The 18,932-nt window shown below is 36.3% G+C and overlaps 2 protein-coding genes across 2 annotated transcripts in view; both read right to left on the reverse strand.

Moving 5' to 3' along the window:
• PTPRR (protein tyrosine phosphatase receptor type R) overlaps positions 1 to 17,459 on the reverse strand; it is a 246,256-nt gene extending 228,797 nt beyond the window's left edge. Inside the window, exon 1 of the mRNA XM_027770931.1 lies at positions 17,163 to 17,459. Within this exon, the coding sequence (XP_027626732.1) occupies positions 17,163 to 17,225 (63 nt within the window). The 5' untranslated portion in view covers positions 17,226 to 17,459. The remainder of the gene's footprint in view (positions 1 to 17,162) is intronic.
• LOC102486404 (receptor-type tyrosine-protein phosphatase R-like) overlaps positions 17,351 to 18,932 on the reverse strand; it is a 36,660-nt gene continuing 35,078 nt past the window's right edge. Inside the window, exon 3 of the mRNA XM_006146203.2 lies at positions 17,351 to 17,461. Coding sequence (XP_006146265.2) covers positions 17,351 to 17,461 — 111 coding nt within the window. The remainder of the gene's footprint in view (positions 17,462 to 18,932) is intronic.

Consider the following 18,932-nt stretch of genomic DNA (forward strand, 5'->3'; position numbering starts at 1 on the left):
TGTGTGTGGGGAGCCCCCGCCCCCTAAAAAAAAAAAAAAAAAAAAAAAAAAAAAAATCCTCTCCAAAATCTTTGCACTAAAACAAGCTTGTACTTTAATTCTACTTTTCCATATGCTTCCAGTCTGTGGAACACAGGGTCTTAGCAGTGACCATCTTGGCTGGGCCTACCATGGTCATTCTTACAAAGAAGATTTAACTGTGTTATTTATCTTGCCCTTGTTTCTTTATACATGGATAAATATATGAAGGTATAGTACTGCATACAATTAATTATATATATATGTGTGTGTGTGTGTGTGCATGTGTGCGCGCACAGACATATATGACAGCAATTTTTGTAGCAAATCCAAAACACATATACAAGAAAAGAACTGCGAACAATCTAGATGCTCATTGATTCTGAAGAATAATCTCAGAAAGTACCTGAGACTGGGTGGCCTATAAACAAATGTCTCACATTCTACAATAGTGACTGGAATGTCTTAAGGGATAAGGCTGGCATCAGCCCGGCATGTCACAATATAGCTGATACAAGCAGAAAAGGTGGGCACATGCACAGAGAGAGGAAGAGAGGCAGCTGCAGACAGTCTCTGTTTTATAACAAACCACTCTCTCAAGAACTAACTTCTCATGAGAGCTAGAACTAGCTTAGTTCTCTCATGAAATAGCCTTAATCCATTCACGAGACCGATGCCTTTGAGATCCAGTAATCAAATTCCAAAACAAGAGATGTTCATTGTGGGACACCTATCCAAATTGTAATAGTATGGAATATGCAAAGTTAAAATTATGCAGCTTCTCAGAAGAAATAATCAAATGTACATCCTAGATCTCAATATCTATGACTTTTTATTAAGAAGAACAAGTTGTAAGGTATGGCCCAATATTCAAAACAGCAATAAAATAATCAATGTATGTATTTAAAGTAAAGAAATGTGTCATACAAATGAAAGAGTTTTACATCCCTGCATTATTATACGAATAAGCTTCAATTACCTAGAGAGTGTGTGGAATCTTTATTACTTTCTCTTCCCTAATAAATTGGGAGTAAGTCTGCTTTGGATTAATGACATCTTTTTATTTTTTTAATTTAAAGTCTCTGTAAAACAGCTACTGAAAATACAGCCAGTGTTAAAATCCTAAAGGTAATCACTACCTTCTATTTCAAAAAAAAATTAGGTGGGAAGAAGGTGCTCGATCTAGAAATAGGTGGCAGAGGGGAACATATGGCTAGTGTCAGCACAGTCTGGCTGATGGAAAAGAGGTTTATAGCCTCACCGAAGGTAAGAGAAGCAGGTGAGTGTTTCACGAGGAGGTAGCCCACAGCAGCAACATGAAAATACTGCTACAAGGAGAGATGTGGACTAGCTGTGAGATTTGAATTCAAAGACAAGGGTGGTAAGGAGGAAGATCTCCAGTCTCAGAGGAATGGACATGCTGGATGGCTCCACAAAGCGGACACACAAGCAGGGAAGATGAGGTCATCAGTAAAGGAAGCTAAGCAGGGCTTTGGTCAGGGCACCACGTGGGCCGTGCAGGTTGTGATAACATAGCTCCGAGGATGCCACATCCTACAAATGCAGTGTGAGAGATGTCTCGTAGACAAGTACAATAAGGCAAGAAGCCCATTACAGGACTGGGATTTACTCTAAGATCAGGAGAATTTAGCAACGGAACCAACTACTCTGCTGGTTATCATCCTCACCATCACCATAAAGTGATAGCTGACGTTATCACAATGCATTATGCTTTACATTCTCCAATCCCAGAAAGGGCCAAATGAGATAGCCAGGTCAGCGATTACAATTGCCATTAACATGAAGAAAGTTTTGGAGGTCAGGAACTGATACCCCAAGGACTGGTACTTTGACAGGCTAAGAGGTCTTAAAAGTAGAATTGGCATATAACTGTGTCTCTTTTACACACACACACCATCCCTCATATATAGGGAGAGGGGTCTTTCTGGAATTTCTAAGAGTTTATTTCCAATAGAAATGTGATTGGAATCTTATCTAGAATCTTATCTAGAAAATAGAGGAGACAAGGAAAACTAAAAGGTATCCGCCCCAAAGACACCTGTTCTGAGGGTTTCTCTGGGAGATTACTTAAAACACCGTGCCTGCATAAGAAAACCTTTATTCCTGTGCAGTTTTGCTCCCTTCTCTCCCCTTTCAGTAACTTGTTTGTCTCATCCAACTCCCAGAGACAATTGTTTAATAGCCATTATCTGAGCGTTGGATCCATTTATTCTCCAGCCTCCAGTTTCTTCTCTCCTATGAAGGGTATTTAAGTCACAACCATCTGGACCTCTCTGAGTTCACTTACTCTTTAGTTCCATATAGTACATATGTTTATGTTAAAATAGCATTTGTGAGCCTTTTCTCTTACTCATCTGCCTAGTGTCAGTGACTTTCAGTGAACCTTCAAAGGGGAAGGCAAAATTCCTTTGCCTCTACAAAGTAAATATTCAGAAATATTCGTTATTATTATTCTACCACCATCTCAAGGGCAGTCTGGGGCAGGGAAGGCACATGAACTCAGAATGTCTCCTCTGAAAACCATTCTTTTCTCACTGCCTTAAGCTGTTCATGTGGAATGAAGATTGGTCCCCCATATCGGGTTTGAACTGAAGTTGGGGCCTTTGAGCAACAAGCTACATAGAGCATTATAGGTATTGTAATTCTTTCTTATGAACTATATTTTCATACTTTTTTCATACTTAATGAGTAATTACATTCTCCCCATAGGAGGATTTCCTGCTCTTTAACATTTAGACTCAACATGTCCATACTAATTGCTATTTTGCTATACTGACAATTTGTTTAGGCAGAGAAGATTTATGGTGGCTTATAAAAACACATATAATACAAAATAAAATTGAATAAAAAAGTAAGGAAGTGAGGAAATTGAATTAGAAAGAAAATGAGTGAAGAAAACATTCAGCCAAGAATAAAGTTATTTCACAAAATAAATAAGGCACTAAGTCAAATGCACTATATTTGTTAGAGGTAGACCACAAATTTGGTTCTTAGATTTTTAGCAATCAAGAGAAAAAGGGAAATAAAATTCTTAACCTTTGAGATATGTAGTCATAGCCAACAGTGGCTCAGGAGAAAATACAACTATTCTTAATACTAAAGCCAGAAAGATTTTTTCCCATTGCTCCATATAATGTTAATAATAGCAAACAATTTTATAAAGACCTTGCCATGTGTCAGGCATGATGCTAAGTGCTTTGAATGTACTTTCTCATTCAAATCCCAAAGCAATTCCATGGGATGGGTATTATTAGTATCACATTTTTACAAATGAGGAAACTACAATATAACATGTTAAAGTCACTAAAGGAAATACAATTACTAAATGTTTGATTTGGGATTCTACCAGAGTTCTGCAGATTCCCAAGTTTTCTTCTACCACGTAGCTTCCATTTAGGAGTTATACTTTGATTTAACCCCTAAGGATCCCTAAATATCCAACAGACTCTCTCAGTATTTAAGAAAATGTAGTGCCTCCTTCTTTCTCTCTGCCACGTACTTTGTTTTGTCTTCTTTATTGCATTTCACCATCTGAAATTACCATGTTCGTTTGTGTACTTATTTTATTTTTGTCTTTTTCTAATTGGAATATAAACAACAGAGCTGCGATGATCTTTTTCATCTTGTTTACTATCGTATCCCTATAGTCTGAATTATTGCCTAAGACACAGGAGACAGTCATTTTTCTGAATGAATTAATGTTGCAAGAAGCAAGAACAGAGTGTTTAAAGAAAATCTTTATATATCTGAGAATCCCATTGCCCCCACTTATTAATAGTTCCTTACAGTTATTATTAATTCTTCCCCAGTCTCTATGGTTAATATTATTTACCAAAAATTAATTGTTTCCTTTAATATAACTTTTACTTTTTTACAAAATATCTTTTTAATTTTAATTTATTTTATTTTTTAATTTTACTTATTTTTTGAAAAAAATTTTAATATACATTCAATAACCATATTTAGCTTACAAAGTGAACATTTCAATATGTGAACATTTCTCTCCAGTCCCGTTGAGATCAAAATATCTTCAACCAATAACACCACACCTCCCCATCCTTTCGATGCTCTGCCTCTGTATTCCTCCTCCAAATGTCCTTCCTTAGGCTTTTTTTTTTTTTTTTTTGAGAGGTTTTTGCTATAGGGTGCATGCACTCCCCAGAAAGACAGAGATAGAGAGATAGAAAGTGAGAACTCACCCCCGGGGAGTGGGGGGAAGGCCATGCTGCAATCCCTTCTCCTCTATTCTCCTCTCGGGATCTTGGGCACACACATGCACCTGGCAGGAGTTTAAGCCACCAGGTCTGGGACTCGAACTGCAGTCGACTACATGGGAGTTCAGTGACACAGTCATTACACCAATTGCTGGTCTCTATAAAATATCTTGATACGGTCTAGATTTTATTAATTTAAGTTTATAATTAAAAATTATAGTTACAACATGGATAATACCATTGCTTGTTACATGTGAAGAAAAAAAAATTGTAATTATTTGCTTATAAACAATGGCTATTTTGTAAAGCCTACATCTAAAGAATTTTCCAAGCATCCCGTCTGATATAGATTTTCTTACTTGTTACTTAATAATTCATATTTTAAAACAGACCAGTTTCAATAAAGAGAAAAATTAACTTAATGGTTCAAAGCACAAAGAAACAACTTGTTTCTTGCACGTTTTCTGGTTAAACACCTTAATTCTAGCTGCTATATTCTCAGACAGGAAAATAATCCAATTCTTAAGTAGTGGAGTTTCAATTTGTCAGTAATAGAAGCATGAAATAATTAGTGGATTTCTTGGACTTCAGATCCATGAACATGTACAGAAGTGCATGACATTTAAATGTTGATAGTTGATTGGATGACCTTAATACATGCAATCTAGGAAACTCGAATAGGCAGATTCCCAGCCCTGACTGTCCTGATGCCTGTTCTCAGGGTTCTCTAAATTCTCCAGGTTCTCTTGGAATTTGCTTGAAATGGCTGTCACGTCCAGAGAGGAGGGAAAACACATCTCTTCCCATGGTCTTAGGAACTATGAACATTGGGCCTACCCCTCAAAATTGGGTCTTTTTCTTTCTTTAAAGTGATCCGTTGCTAACTGACTATTTTAGTTAAAAGATTAAACTGGAGCCAGGTGGTTGTGCAGTGGTAATGTAGCTGAACCACATGGGACGGTCCTGAGTCTTTGTCCCAGTACTTCCTTGTGCATGCCAAGCATGCATGCACACATGCCATGATCCAGGCTGGCTGCGACTGAGGGGTGGAGTGTGATGGGAGGATCCTGCTGGGGTATCTGTCTCTCTGACTCTCTCTCTCTCTCTCTCAGAAGACATAAAAAAGTTTTTACAAAGAGACTAGATCATATGAAAATGGAGCAGACAGGTAAGGAGAGAAACAATTTCGGATATGAAGACTGGCTGGATAAAACATTTATCTTTCAAAAAAACTTAGAAGATGGAAAATGTCTTAAGCACAAGGTTCTGATCAATCTTCTTTATGAAAGGATAATAATGAATGGCAAAGGTGAGGACATGAATTTTTTTTAATTTCTGAAGTCATTTTGACACATGGATAGATTCAACCATGAGATAAAGTAAATATATTTGAAATAGATGTTTAGACATTCATATAAACAGTATGAGGAAAAACTATTTTCTTTTTAATCAGAGAATGGAGGACTAGACCTTATATTTCTTTTCTATTTTAACATATTTCTTTCCTCTTTTAATGTGTAGCCTTTGTCCTATGCTACTTTATATGCTGTTCAGTTGGTTTGAGTTTTAGTTGCCAGAGGGCATGTGAACTCACCAGAGACAGACAGAGAGACCGAGACAGGGAGAGGGAGAAAACAACCCACAATGGGGTATGATCACATCACAATCCCTTCTTGGTTTCTCTGTGCTATCAAGATTTGAGACACACATGCACAGAGTCAGGAATGTTTTCCAAACCACAGGTGCACAGTTAACTGTGTAGGATCTGGTTCCTTTGACCACAAGGATGTAGGGCCAACCCTGTAGTTTAGTTCTATACTGATAACTTTACTTCAATCTTCTATAACCTGGTTTCATGGCTTTTTTCTTGTTACTCCCTATCTGAGATACTTAACCCCCAACATTAACATCCCTCTCCAAACTCTGAGAATCAAATGAAACTCTGATCTCGCCCAAGTGAAAGCAAAGAGACCCCCTAATCTAGGAGAATTTTCATTCAGTACCTACTATGGGCTAGCTTTTGGGGTACTCTTTTAGGACCTGTATCTCCATCTATTATTGCTGATCCCCAAATTCCTTGGACTCCATTACTTATATGATCAAAAGGAGTGGTGGTCACTTAAATGCCTACCATGACTGTTAACCTCCTTCCAGCTTCCCAGAGATTGTAGGGCACCAATAACACTCCAGACCGAAACACTACTGGGATATCCACCCATACCCTAAACACTTTGGAGAAAAAGAAGAATGAGAAATAAGAGGGTCAAGAAGGGCATTCCAGCAAGAACCAAGAGTTTGCCTCTGTTTTTATGTCTATTTAGGACACTGTTTTTCTTCTATAACCAGGAGTAAGATGATTGAAAAATACTAATTTTTGTAATTTGCCAAAATCTTCACCTTTATCCTATGGCTGGCTGGAATTCCTTAATGGGCATTTAATAATGTTTAGACTTTGTTTTATTTATTTTTTTGTTGAGAGGTTTTTGCTATAGGGCACGTGTGCTTACCAGAAAGACAGATACAGACAGAAAGTGAGAAATCACTCCCCCGCACCCCCCCCCAGGGGGGATGGTCATGCCACAATCCCTTCTCCATTCTCCTCTTGAGATCTTGGGCACGCATGCACACACAACTGGCATGAGCGTAAGCCACCAGGTCTGGGACTCGAACTGCAGTCAACTACATGGGAGTCCAATGACGTACCATTACTCCGTCTGCTGGTCCCATAGACTTCGTTTTTATATTACCTGCTGACTAAACTGACCCAAATAAACACATGTCCTTCAGTGTTTATGAGTTTTAGATCCTACCTTAACCTGCTATTTAGCTTAAGTCTCTGCTTGTTATCAAATTACTTTTGTTCTCCTGCAAGCACACAGGCCCTGTAGGAAAAAAGAATCCATAATATAAACTAAGTAAAAAGTATAAATCCTATGTATGGAGATTTAATACTTTTATAAAAACTATGATTATATGCCTAATATAAAAAAATATATATGTAATGCAAGAGGCATCAGTTATCTAACAGTTATGGATTATTTTTATTTCCTTTTTTGAAAATTTCATTTTGTCTTTTATCCTTCTCAATATTTTTCTAAATGTTCTATAACTATCAAAATAAATAACATTTGGAAACAGAAACAAAATTTTACTAAATTATATTCTATTCATGAAGAGACCCAAAATATCTAGAGTGCAAGGCTAATCTTTTGTACGATAATCATTAAACTAGCTTGCTTAAGACTTCAGTCATCCTAATATTGAGTCTACGTGATCCAAAACAAGCAGACATGGTGAGTAGCCCAGCACTGTAATGTCGCATGGATGTTACTGCAACTTTGTTTCTAGCTTTAGTAGCTGGAAATGGAGAGAAGCAACAGATGGTGACAGTTATTACTGTCAGGATGCCAAATTCAAGAATGGAATTTCTACTTCAAGATGATTTTGCAAGATGAAAATCTAAAAACAAAGCTTCCAAAAATGTAAAATTTTGGGATTAAAAACAAAGGTGATTACATAAGATCTTGTAATTAAATAATAAGCTATTTACATTAGGTTGAGAAAAGAGCAAAAAGTTTAACCAAGCAGCTTCCATGATTATAGAACTTATTTTTTATAGAATTTTTAAGATTTAAAATAAAATCTACTTTGATGCTAGAGTTTATTTTTTATTGTTACCTGTGGAATGGTCATCATGGATCTTTTTTTTTTCTTCTTAAAATCTCTTTGGTTTATTTTAATTTTTTTTTTTTGCAGTTCTTTCTACAGCCCTCGAAGCTGTCACTATTAGAATGGAGGCTCCAGAAACAATGTTAGGTAATAATATTCAGTATTTTCTGCTTATTTTCAAACCTATGCCATCGTCATCATAATCACCTCATCATTAGCTCCTAAAACTACCCTCTGCTGTTTTTTGACTTCATATTGCTTCTTTTTTAAATTTTTTTTATTATCATCATAATATTCTTTATATAACATTGGATTACATATAACTTTACAGTGTATTACATTACTTTTTTAAAAGGGAATGCCATGCATTTTGTTTGTTTGTTTTTGCTACAGGGCATGTGGATTCACCAGAGAGATGAGAGGGAAAGTGAGAAATCACTCCCTTTGTGGTAGCCACACTGCAATTCCTTCTCATCCATTCTCCTCTTGGGATTTTGTGCACGCATACACCTATGCCTGGCATATTTTTCAAGCTCAAGGGTCTGAGACTTAAACCACAGAGTTGGCCATGTGGGATCCTGTGCCTTAACCAGTCCTCCACCTCCTGGCCCCATCACAGATCTTTTAAGTCAAATCGAATGGATTTGAGTTCTGGGGATGAATTAAGCAATCAGCAAATATTCATTGACTAGCTACTTTGTACTCACTATTAAAAGATTATAGACAGAGAGAAAAAAGTTATTTTCTTGTAGAATTTCTATTCTATGTGGGGGAGAAAGTGTAAAATAAGACCATATGATGATAGGTAATTAAGCGCTAAAATTGTCCACTTAATCACATTTTTTTGAAATAACATAGACTATTTACTTAATTACAAGATTTTTTTTTTTTTTGGAGAGATTTTCACTGTAGGGCGCGTGCGCTCGCCAGACAGACAGAGAGAGACAGACAGAGAGAGACATAGAGACAGAAAGCGAGAAATCACCCCTCAGGAGGGATGGTCACGCCACAATCCCCTCCTCCATTCTCCTCTCCACTGACACACACACGCCCGGCGTGAATTTTAAGCCACTGGGTCCGGGACATGAACCGCAGTTGACTACGTGGGAGTCCAGCGACATAGCCATTACGCTAACTGCTGGTTCCCTAATTACAAGATTTTGAATTGTGTTTCTTCTGTCTTCAATTAATTCTTTCATCAATAAATAGTTATTGAGCTCCTTCTGTAAAGTTTTCAAGTGCTGCTCTAGACACTAGAGACATAGCAAGAACAAAATAGAAAAATTCCAATATTGTGGAACATATATTATGATTGGAAAAGAGACATAAAAAATATTAACTAAAAAGTCATCAATATTATGATGAAAAATAAAGTAGAGGGTGCACATAAGGTCCTTAGAAGCTGTAGATGTAGAGTGTCACTCTAGTGAAGGTCTAAGACAGCTCCTTCCTTTCAGTGACAGAACAGGTCCCCAATATATATAGTCTTTTTGTTTTCACATTTCTAATTTTTTTCACATTTCTAATTTTTTTATTTTTTATTTTTTATTATCATCATAATCTTCTTTATATTACATTGGATTACATATAACTTTACAGTGTATTACATTGCTTTTTCAAAAAGGAATGCCATGCATGTCAGTCAGTACAGAGACATTAATCTCCCCGCTTCAACATTCAATATCTTTTCTATGTTTTCCCCAATCATTATTTTTATTATTCTAATTATTTTTTAAAAGTCAATCGCTATTTCTCATTTTGCTTGTAAAAGTACTTTGCCCATCGCGAGAGAAGTACTTCAAATTTCTAATTTTTTAATTTGTTCATGCAAAGTATCCAAGCTCTGTGCTGAAATTTGTTTTAAAGTTTTACTTTTTTTTTTTTTTATGAGAGACGGGGGAAGAGAGGGAGAGAGACAAGAACCCTCAACGGGGTCTCACATTGTGACCTGAGAATTCCCTTGCTGTTCTGCACCTTTCCCAGTCAGGATCATGACTGTGTGTGTATGCATTCAGCATATACAAATGACCTGGAACTGAACCTCAGTCTTCCATAAGGCTTCCAACATTGCAAAACATTACACTATCACTCTGCTGCTATAGCAAGGCATTCTCTTTAAAATTTAAGGAATGAAATAGAAAAATCATTGTAGGTTGAGGTCAAAAGAATATAATAAAAAATCACTAATGATTCAGTGTCTAGAAAAGAATCACATTCTGTTATTTGACATTTATTTATTAATTGAAAAATGTTTAGCCTTGGTGGTGTGGTGGTTAAAGTAGTTGGACCACACACGGCCAATAGTGTGGCTCAAATCCTGGACTCTGAGGCTTGAAAAACACACAGGGCACATGTGCATGCATGCCCAAAATCTCAAGAGAATGAAAGGGAAGAAACTGCAGTGTGGCTATCCCCCATGGGGGGGGGCACTTTCTCACTTTCTCTCTCTCTCTTTCCCCCTCTTTGTCTCTCTCCAGTGAATGTATGCACCAAATAGCAAATTAAAAAGAAAAATATTTATTGAGCTTTCTTTATGTGCTAGGCACAGATTTGTAGGAAAATCATGGGCAAAGTTCTGATCCAAGGACAGTTTCCCTGTCAAGAGGCAGAGAAGGCAGAAAAGTTCACATGGAGTGTGGGAGGGGTGGAGTGATGGGAGATGAACTCAGAGACAGGGAGAGATGGATCCTGTGCGGTTCTTTCCAGACTTCTCAAAACTCTAGAAGCCTCCAGAACACTTGCTGATTGTACAGATTCCTGAGGCTGATCCCAGAGCTAGCAAAGCAGAATCTCTAGGTGAGGGTTCTGGGAATCTCACATCTCCAGGAGATATAACATATAGTCCATGGCACAGTGTTTGAATTTAATTTCTATGGCAATAGGAAAGAAATGGTATGTGTGTGTATGGTGTGTATGTGTGTGTGTGTGTGTTATCTGATCTGATTAAACTTTCTGCAAATCAGAGTAACTAGTTAGCAGGATATTGTAGGTATTTTATAGGCAAAAGAATAAAATGGGGAAATGAAATTAATAGTTTTGTTATGGCTATAGGCTTGCTGTAATAACTGAGATAATATTTCCATAGCACTTCGCATATTGCAAATGCTATGTACTTAGCAAAAAAATAACTGTTACTTTATATTACCATGATTATATTTGTGCCAAGTAATTTCCATGGGCCAGTACTAAGTGACAAATAATCCTTTCCCACTCACTGGTGATACCTCCCTTGTCATTTAAACATTTCTCATATAGACTCAGTTTTAGCCGTGATTTCTCCTTTTCTATTTGTACACTTACATATATGTGTTTGAGGTTGCTGTTATTTAACCAACTTGCTTATATTGCAACTTTTCTGTTAGATATGTTCTCTCTGACTTTTATACCCATCCCCTCTAGAAATTGGGATAAGAGTTCCAGGACTGTATTAAAGGACCTGTGAGCTACACCCCACATTACAATAGACTTTTGTATTTAATCAATTTGCCATTTGGGATTTAGTATTTACCATATTGACTCTAGATGCCTTTAACAAATACTCATTTTAAACTTATCCAAAGTCTACCTTTGAATAACACTTCCTGTGAGTTTCAGGCTAGGAGCCAATTATTTAGCACAGGAATAAGCCTAGGCACCTGCATTTCCACAGCTCCACACAGACTTACTGTTTTCTACATATGAACAGTAACCATCAAGAAGTATTTAGGCTCCAAGGGTTTCCACAAATTTGAGACTTTGGGGAGACATAGTGTGGTGGGTCTAAGAGAGTACACTAAATCATATTCTTTGTTGTTGGTGAGAAGTCTAGGTTTTAGGACACATCGCCAGCACTTTAACTTTATCCTAGAGTGAATTTGCTGCCTACTTGAGGTACTTTTGAAGAGTTTAGAATATAGCAGTAGAACATTTGTTGTCCATTTTGTAAAGGAATCATTTCTTCATGCTAGATTTCAAGTCCTTATATCTTCATTGTTTCTTCAAGGAGCTATCGTATTTTAATAGAAACTGAAGTCTGCTGTAGCACATATTGGCTGCTATCAGTATCTATTCTACCTTGTGCTTGTTAAAAGTGTTCCAATTTACAGGACCAGCAGTTAGCGTAATGGCTATGTCGCTGGACTCCCACGTAGACGACCGCAGTTCGAGTTCCAGACCCGGTGGCTTAAACACGCCGGCGCATGTGCGTGCGTGTCCAAGATCCCGAGAGGAGAATGGAGGGGAAGAGATTGCTGCATGGCCATCCCCACTGGGAGGTGATTTTTTGCTTTCTATCTCTCTGTCTCTCTCTGTCTGTCTGGAAAGCGCACGTGCCCTATAGCAAAAAACCTCTAAAAAAAAAAAGTGTTCCAATTTTCATTAAGGTAACCTCCCTTACCATATGGCTTATAGGTCTTTAGGGAAGCTATTCTAGTGAGACATATGGTTTAGATTTGAGGTAATTAGTCAACTTTTATCACCTAGCCACAACTTGTACAGGAATAGATAAGTACATAAATTGTTCTAGTCAGAGGGAAACCAAAGATATTAGTGACAGTTACTAAAGACACACTCTTTAACAATCGAATATGAACCTATAAAGATGAAACTTAAAGCATCTCACAAAACCATCTTGTGACAAAGACAGGAGAACCAGTCTGAGAATGAAGTCACCCCAGAGGAAGAAAAGTTGAAAGATTGGTCCTAGTGCCATTATTTGAGCTTTCAATTGAACCAGACCTAAAGCCAGTCATACTACTGTAATATTAGTACTCAGAACCACTAATTTTCTCTTGTTTGCATTGGATTTCTAGTCACTTGAAATGAACTATTACTCACCGAAACACTTTCCTTATTATGGAAGAATTCCAGTGGTATGTTCATAGATTAAATCCACCCATTGGAACATTCCGTACATAAACATAAAGTTAGAATCAATTTGTCTATTGAAAACAAGTATTCAAAAAATATCTATATTACATAATACAGTAAGTTCTATAAGTTTTTTGTTTATTTGTTTGTTTGTTTTTACTGTGGTAAGGCAATGAGAGGGCTAGATTTTCAAAGCCCTTCAAATTGCATCTAGGGATTATCTCTTTACCTGTAAAATGAATCCCCAAAACTGGTCAATATCAGAACCAGGCTGAGGTGAAACATGAACCAAAGATTAGGGTATAATTGAAATCTCCAGAATTATCCAAAGCTTTTGACCTTAATAGTGTTTTGTTTTGTTTGTTTGTTTGTTTGTTTTATCAAATATCTGATAAAAGTATTTACAGGAAAAGTTTTATGCCTAAAAAAAACAACTTTGTGTTGGACTGGGTGAGTGGTAAGCAAGATGAAAAGCTATAGAATTCCAGAAATCTCACAAAGATCATCTCAGGCTCTTGGAAACCTGCCATCATCTTCTTGTATGCACATATAAGTCTTCCCACTGCCCTAAAAACTGCTGTTATGTTTTCCCCTCTCTTGAACCTCTCCTTCCTTTCACCTTTCTTTTCCCCTTCCTTCTTTTCACCTCTTCCTCCTTCTTTTTGTTTCCCTAAAATCTGTCCTATGAAGTATGGCATAATCTCCCTACATGGGTTTCTTCTTCACTGGCCCTAAAAATCACCCTTTCCAAGACTTTACTAGTACCCAGTTTTTTCAGATTTTGGCCAGGCCAGAACATTCTTCACTCAGTAACCTATGTTGAACTAAAAAGCCTGTAGCTGTTTCCATTATATCACTTTCACTTGTATCCTGGGTTCCTCCTTTCTAGTGTTGTGGTCTTGTGGCCTGTGAACATCCTTGGATCGGTGGTCAGAGCTCTGGAATTCTCAGCATGTATTTGATAAGGCCATTCCCCCTACCACTGCACTGACCTCAAGACCATTCACAAGTGCAACCCTCACATTACACTTCCATAGAAATCCTAGAAACAGCTTCTTAATTGAGTTTCTGAAAACATAATTTACATTCTTTGGACTAAACATTCTAATAGTGCCGTCCTTTCCTTAGAACAAACAAATTACAAATTTTACTGATTACAAAAGAAAGAAGAAAAAGAAAAAATATCATTTGTGGACAAATGCTTTTATGAAATGTTTTATGGTGGCAATTAGAAATCAGGAAGGGAGAAGGGACACATGCGTCTTCCATGTTCCTGTTAAATTTCTCTTTCTAAAACTCATTTTCAATGACACTAGAGACAACAGAGAGAAAGAAATTTCAGAGGAGTGATCTCTCTCTCTTTCTCTCTCTCTCAGCTAGAAAGTCTTACATGTTAAATATAAAATTTACTAAGGATGAGTGGGAGGAACAAAGAGAAGAAATATTTAACAGACAAAAGAATATAAAGTCCTCTGTTGAAAAAGTTCTATAATTTTTGCTTTAAAAATTTAAAAAAAAAAGCAAGCTAAAGACAACTTGGAAACACTGAAGAATCTATGAAAGTAATCTATTTTAAAATCTTTTCTTTGTTTCCAAATTATATTGATCATTTTCAAGATCCTTAAATTTAGTTCATATTTGTTTTCTTCATTTTCTTCCCAGCTTTCTTTATGTATAATTAAGAAATAAAAAAACTATATGTTCCCAGCGTAAATTTATATGTAAATAATTTGGAGAGTTAGATATTCAGGATAGCTTTTTAACCTCACTGGGGAAAAAAAAAAATCAAAGGAATTTCCCTAGTTCAAGAAACAGATATTGTGACCAGCAGTTGGTGTAATGGCTATGTCGCTGGACTCCCACGTAGTCAACCGCAGTTTGAGTCCTGGGCCCGGTGGCTTAAACTCATGCTGGGTGAGTGTGTGTGCCCAAGATCCAAAGAGGAGAAGAAGGAGAAGAGATTACGGCATGGCCATCTCCCCTGGGGGGTGATTTCTTGCTTTCTGTCTCTCTGTCTCTCTCTGGTGTTTTTGGCAAGTGCACACACCCTATAGCAAAAATCTCTCCCCCCCCCAAAAAAAGAAAGAAACAGATACTCATTAACCCTGCTCATTTGGTATACTGTAAGCAAAAAAAGAATTCTTTAGTACTACTGCAATATTCCTTAAGCAACACGCTCTGCATTGTTTTGCTACACAAACATTCTTTATGCATGAAAACACATAAATATTTCCATCAAAATCACTAAACTTCCCCAGAATAGATCCTTTGAATCCTATATACTCCATTAGAAATCCTTTGGATAGAATAGACCTTCAAATCAACTGATATTTAATTGTATGTCACCCTTTTGCTTTTTGAGGAAGCAGAACATTATTGATTTCTTTTAAAATAACTCTATTTCTTCAGTTTTCCTACTAAATCATCATGTGCCTAAGTAATGCAAGTGGATTACAGGAAACATTAGCACTAGCAATTGTTGTAAGCTATCAGAGCTATGGCATGGTTAGAGGTTAGATCAAGAGAGGTTAGGGAGACTAATGCAGCTCCCTCGCCTATCACCTCTTTAATCATCACTGAAAAGAAAAAGCACAACCTCTTCATGAATCTCCAAACCACAAATAAGCTAAAAGTGAAATGACCTGTCAGAATTCCTCATTGATCCCTTTTATTGTCCATAATGTTAAATTAACTAGAAAGAACTTGATGTTACAAGATAGAACAAACCTCTTGAACTGTAATTTACAGTGACTTTAGGAGTAGGACTATGGGTATACGATGGTTACTAGAGAAAAATATCCCCCATGAGACTCAGCATTAACATAGTCATATCCAGACTCAGAGACACCATTCACATCATTTATCTTCACTGACTAGCCAGAGTACATGACTTTCGCCTTCAGAACATCTATTACTCATGTAAATGCAGAAAACTTGTCCAGGTATTTCAGGATGCCAAATGACCCACGTATTCTCTCTTGACAAGAGCTTATTTTGTACTCTCAATTTTCAATTTTTTTGAATTATTAATATTTGTCCCAACTCATTTCGCTAGCTAAATCTGACTCCATTTAGTGTATCTTTTTCCATATACCTCAATGACAACTGGATCATAAAAAATAAGCAATGTATGACAGCTAAAAACATTAACTACTGGATTTTTGATTCTTGGTAAGGGTTCTATATATGTAATAAATTTAAAAAATAAAGAAAAGAAAAAGAAGTTTGTTAAATTTAATTATATTTCATGCATAGAGCGGTTGTCAAAATGCAAATATGTTTCCATTAAATTATCTTAGCCTCAAAAATTAACTGATTTGATTATATTTTGAATACAAATGCAAAAAAAAAGCACATTTAGTTACTGATTTTTAGTTTAGTTTTGTTTTTAGTTTTTGCTACAGGGTGCATGCACTCACCAGAGAAAAGCAGAGATAGAGAGGGAAATTGAGAAATCATCTCCTCCCCCCCCCAGGGCGATGGACACACTGCAATCCCTTCTCTTCCATTCTCCTTTTGAGATTTAATCATATACACACACACTCACACACACACATGGCATGATCTTCAAACTACAGAGTCAGTGACTCAAACCACTGAGTGGGTCATGTGGGAACTGGCTGCTCCAATTTCCACGCCACTTGCTGGTCCCACTGACTGTAGTTTTAATGTGGATCTTCCTATTAAGATTTTAAACTTAGGAGGGTCTATAGACAGAGTAGGTAACTATGATACCTCCACAAAGTGAGAATCTCTGACCTGCATTTTATGTACTAAGAGTAGAAGCAATGAGAACATTGGAACACCTTGGTTAAAAATAGAGAGATCTTTGTTCAGGATATGAGGAATATTATCCATAAATTACTCCTAACTTATCTTATTTACTCCAGTTACAGCAAAGTACCTTCTCCCAACAACACTCCCTCCCTATCAGTTAGTTGTTTATTCATTTTATTTTAATTTAAATCAAGTAAACGGAAGATCCTCAGTCAGTACTACTTATTTACACAGGCTGCTACTAAAAACTATGTATTAAAACTTGGATCACAGAAAGCAGGAGGCTCAGGACAAGATATAACATCCTATAACTGTAAGGCCTTCCAAAGCAATTTTATTCAGATGTTTATTAAATACCTGCTAACACCACATATGGTACTATGAGCGAAAATATAGACAAGTTTTCTAATTCCATGGAAAAAAGCAAGCACACAATAATCAATGAAAAGGAAATATCAGAGAAAAATTAGTGTGGTGATGAATAACCATTGAGATCCAATGGTGACTATCATAGTCACAGTTTTTTTGTTTGTTTGTTTGTTTTCTTTTTTTTAAGCATTAATCACAGAGGAAAACATCAACATTACATCAGAATCAGTAACACCTGATACTCACCACAACAATTACATTTGCTGCTGGGATTGGAAGATTTTCCACTTCAAGATCTTGACCAGCCATGGCCAGCAGATTGAGAGATGGGTCATACGCAGGTCTAGGAAATGCTGAATTTACAATTTGGTGGCGTTTGCTTACTTGAGTTTCAGAAGGGGAATGAAAATTATGTTTATATATCTTTTGTGGAGCTATATCCAGGCTTTTCTCAATGTCTTGTGAATGGTGATAGATGAATACTGGTTTTCCACTCTTCTTCTGATGAATTGCCAACAAATGATCATTATTTCCTGAAAAGCATCCTGAAAAAGGGAAGCAGAAAGAAAGTCAAAGACCTTATTCAGTAAGATAGGTAGATATGTCTGATAAAGAGAATTTCCCTTTCTTAGAAGGCTTTACGACATCTAAGTTTTAAGTCCATGACTTTCCATTTCCTTTTTCTTCTGCTTCATTATTCCCAACAAAAAGGATGCATTTGGTGGTATAGAGGGAACTCAGGGACTTTAGGTTGGAGACATAGGTATAGTTTGAAAAATAGTCACATTAATCACATGTAGTCTAATACCTCTTTCAGTAAGAAATTTCTTTTGTATCTAAACTCAAATTTCTAATATTCTGTTGGGCTTCTGTACCTGGATGTACTATCTGCTTATCAAATGGTAAACATTGATAGCATATGTAAACTTTCCTTTGTTTACTAGGCAGCATTGCACAAAACTCCTTTTTCTTCCCTTATCTTGCTTGCATTACAGTTAACCATGAACAGATATTTACTATTATTATTTTTATTTATTTTATATTCATTCACTGCATATCATGGCAGCATACATTTTTTAATGCTTGTAGAATATTTTAAGGTCATTAAGGAAAGAAACTTGAATATACTCATGTGGTAGCAACTTCATTTTTCAATGATACCCATTCTCTCCTTTTTACTTAGCAACTTAGCTATCCATATAAAGATCGTATTTCCCAACCTTTCCTGATCTTTGCAAATAAAATTGACTACTCTTCCAGAAATCCCAGGGCACTTATGATAATCATTAATTTTAAATAATAATCATAATAGAAGAAATCGAGTACACTTTATATTAGTGCATAGAAAATTTACCTCACTTTATCTTCCTAATAATCCTTATGTGTACTCTTATTAATCCTCATTTAGATATTTCTCTTTTACTTTTTTACATTTCTTATTTTTTACAATCACTGTACATCTTTATGGCATTCAAAATGTATTTTCCCAGTATAATACATATACTCTATATTATTCCATACGCATTATCATCAGCAGATCATTTTCTATCACTTCGCATATTGCAAATGCTATGTACTTAGCAAAAAAATAACTGTTACTTTATATTACCATGATTATATTTGTGCCAAGTAATTTCCATGGGCCAGTACTAAGTGACAAATAATCCTTTCCCACTCACTGGTGATACCTCCCTTGTCATTTAAACATTTCTCATATAGACTCAGTTTTAGCCGTGATTTCTCCTTTTCTATTTGTACACTTACATATATGTGTTTGAGGTTGCTGTTATTTAACCAACTTGCTTATATTGCAACTTTTCTGTTAGATATGTTCTCTCTGACTTTTATACCCATCCCCTCTAGAAATTGGGATAAGAGTTCCAGGACTGTATTAAAGGACCTGTGAGCTACACCCCACATTACAATAGACTTTTGTATTTAATCAATTTGCCATTTGGGATTTAGTATTTACCATATTGACTCTAGATGCCTTTAACAAATACTCATTTTAAACTT

Source organism: Tupaia chinensis, unplaced genomic scaffold, assembly GCF_000334495.1.
Source record: "Tupaia chinensis unplaced genomic scaffold, TupChi_1.0 Scaffold000168_1, whole genome shotgun sequence".
Lineage (NCBI taxonomy): Eukaryota > Metazoa > Chordata > Mammalia > Scandentia > Tupaiidae > Tupaia > Tupaia belangeri.